Source organism: Mytilus edulis, chromosome 5 (assembly GCF_963676685.1).
Source record: "Mytilus edulis chromosome 5, xbMytEdul2.2, whole genome shotgun sequence".
In the NCBI taxonomy this organism is placed as follows: Eukaryota; Metazoa; Mollusca; class Bivalvia; order Mytilida; family Mytilidae; genus Mytilus; species Mytilus edulis.
Window position 1 is genome coordinate 43,357,933 of NC_092348.1, and position 2,187 is coordinate 43,360,119.

The 2,187-nt window shown below is 33.7% G+C and overlaps 1 protein-coding gene across 1 annotated transcript; it reads left to right on the forward strand.

Moving 5' to 3' along the window:
• Nucleotides 1-469: 469 nt before the first annotated feature.
• On the forward strand, nt 470-1,408 carry LOC139525101 (M-phase inducer phosphatase 1-like). Its single transcript, XM_071320284.1, has one exon. It carries the CDS (start codon nt 470-472, stop codon nt 1,406-1,408), a length of 939 nt encoding a protein of 312 aa, XP_071176385.1.
• Nucleotides 1,409-2,187: the final 779 nt, after the last annotated feature.

Genomic DNA, 2,187 nt, shown 5'->3' on the forward strand with positions numbered 1-2,187 from the left:
ATTCTTTTTGGTTAAACAATTTTGATTTATATACACGTAACACTATTTTCAATTTTAAAGCTTTTGAAGTAAACACACTATTGACGTGAATTAGTTCAACTGCAGTGTTTCTTAAATTCAATATGGTGTGTGCATGTAATACTTCCGCTTTCAATTCTGTACACACATTCATCATGAACGCTCGTAATTTATTGACTATAGAAAACCAAAGATATTTTGAAAGGCATAGGAGCGAAAAAACAACAACAAAAAAAACCCTTATTTGTGTCTCAGACTAAAATCATGAGGAAAAAGCTCGACATGTTAAGAAATTCTACTTGTACATTGTATCTCGTGCTAAAATGTTTACCATGGCATTTTTATTTTCATGCAATTATTTGAATGATTTCCAGGAAATCTACAAATGGACAAACATCCGTAAATATGACAAAACTTATTTCATTGCTTGTTCTTTATTTCAGTAACCAAGATGGATTGTTCAACAGGAGATAACTGTCAAAAATTTCCCAAAACTCCAGACTTTATAAAAAGTTTGTTCGACGAAGATTCCGGACTTGGTATGGACTTTGCTGACTTTGACGACTCCCCAACACTTAGTTTGTTTAAATCAGATTTGAGATCAAAGAGGAAGAGAGCCGACAAATTAGACGCTAATATCGACTGTAACACCCCTGTATCTTACAGTAAGAGAAGGGTCATCAGATCTCAAAAAAAATTATTGAAAAAATCTTTGTCGTTTGACGTACAGATTCTTGGTACCAATAAAGACTTGTCCGCTGATGCCATCAAACAAAACAACACTAAAACAGAGGACGTATTAGTTCAAGCTGCCGTACTCACTGGAGATGGAAAGGAAGAATGTTGTTTACAAACCGTTCAAGGACACTGTCATGACCTAAGATACATAACTCCAGCCACCATCAATGATGTTTTAAACGGAAAATACAACGACACAATTGGAAGCTTTCGTATAATAGATAGTAGATATTCATACGAGTTTGAAGGTGGTCACATACCAGGCGCTGAAAATATACATAATAAGGACGATATTTTAGAACTATTAAAACATGTTAATAAATCCCGTTCAGATGGAAAGCGTGACATTATTATCTTCCATTGTGAGTTTTCTTCCGAGAGAGGACCAAAAATGTGCCGCTTTCTTCGTAATAATGACAGAGAACTTAACGCCGAAAATTATCCTTCCCTCTATTTTCCTGAACTTTATATTCTTAAGGGAGGATACAAAGAGTTTTATGAAAGTTTTAAGACACTGTGCACTCCAATGGATTACGTTCCAATGTTAAGCAAAGATCATAGAGACGACTTGCGTCATTTCCGATCCAAATCTAAATCATGGTATGCTGGTCAGAAACGAGTGAGATCATCATCCGGTCGTCTGTTTTATTGATCTGAAATTCAAAGTGCTAAAACTGTATTTATTTGTAGTAATTGTATATACAATGTACGTACCATTAAATTATATCATATTTTATTATTGTACGTGATCATTTTTATTCTGTATTTATTTGATAGTAGATTAATTGGGATAGATAAACACAATTTTCTCGCTTCTCCAGGGGTGTGGAAATGCTATGCCAGACTCGCCCGACTCGTACATTTGAACAACCGGACAAGTAATTATTTTTGTCTTGGTTGCCCGTGGACAAGTAAAAAAATATACAACATGTACAAGACAAAGTTCAAATTAAACAAAAACATAAAATTAATTTCAAAACGTATAAAGATGTTTAATTTATGTAAAAGAAACCAATCTTCAGCAAGTAAAAACATCAATGTTCATGACGATAAATATTACATGATACTGGAAATTGATCAATTAATTTACCAAAATAAATGAAAATAAGTATGCGAACCAGAGTCGCGTTACATTGCATTGGCTTTGTCCATTGACCCTGGATCGTCGATTAAGTTTTATCCATCATTTACCGGTTGTGTCATTTCTTTAAATTTTGTATCGAGATTCAGATTGACAAATACTTAATAAAAAGCTGGGCAAGCAAGACAAAAAGAATCATGAGTCGAGTAGAAAACATTAGGAGGACACAGAGTATTTTAAAAAAGCTAGAATCACTGTCCTCAAATTTAGTATATTATGTACCTACTGGCTACAATTTTTATTCCAAAACTGCTGCAAAATTGTCCTTTACATGTCATTTCATTGGTTGG

Coding starts and splice junctions, on each gene's coding strand:
- LOC139525101 (XM_071320284.1), top strand. CDS start 470: ATGGATTGTTCAACAGGAGATAACTGTCAAAAATTTCCCAAAACTCCA.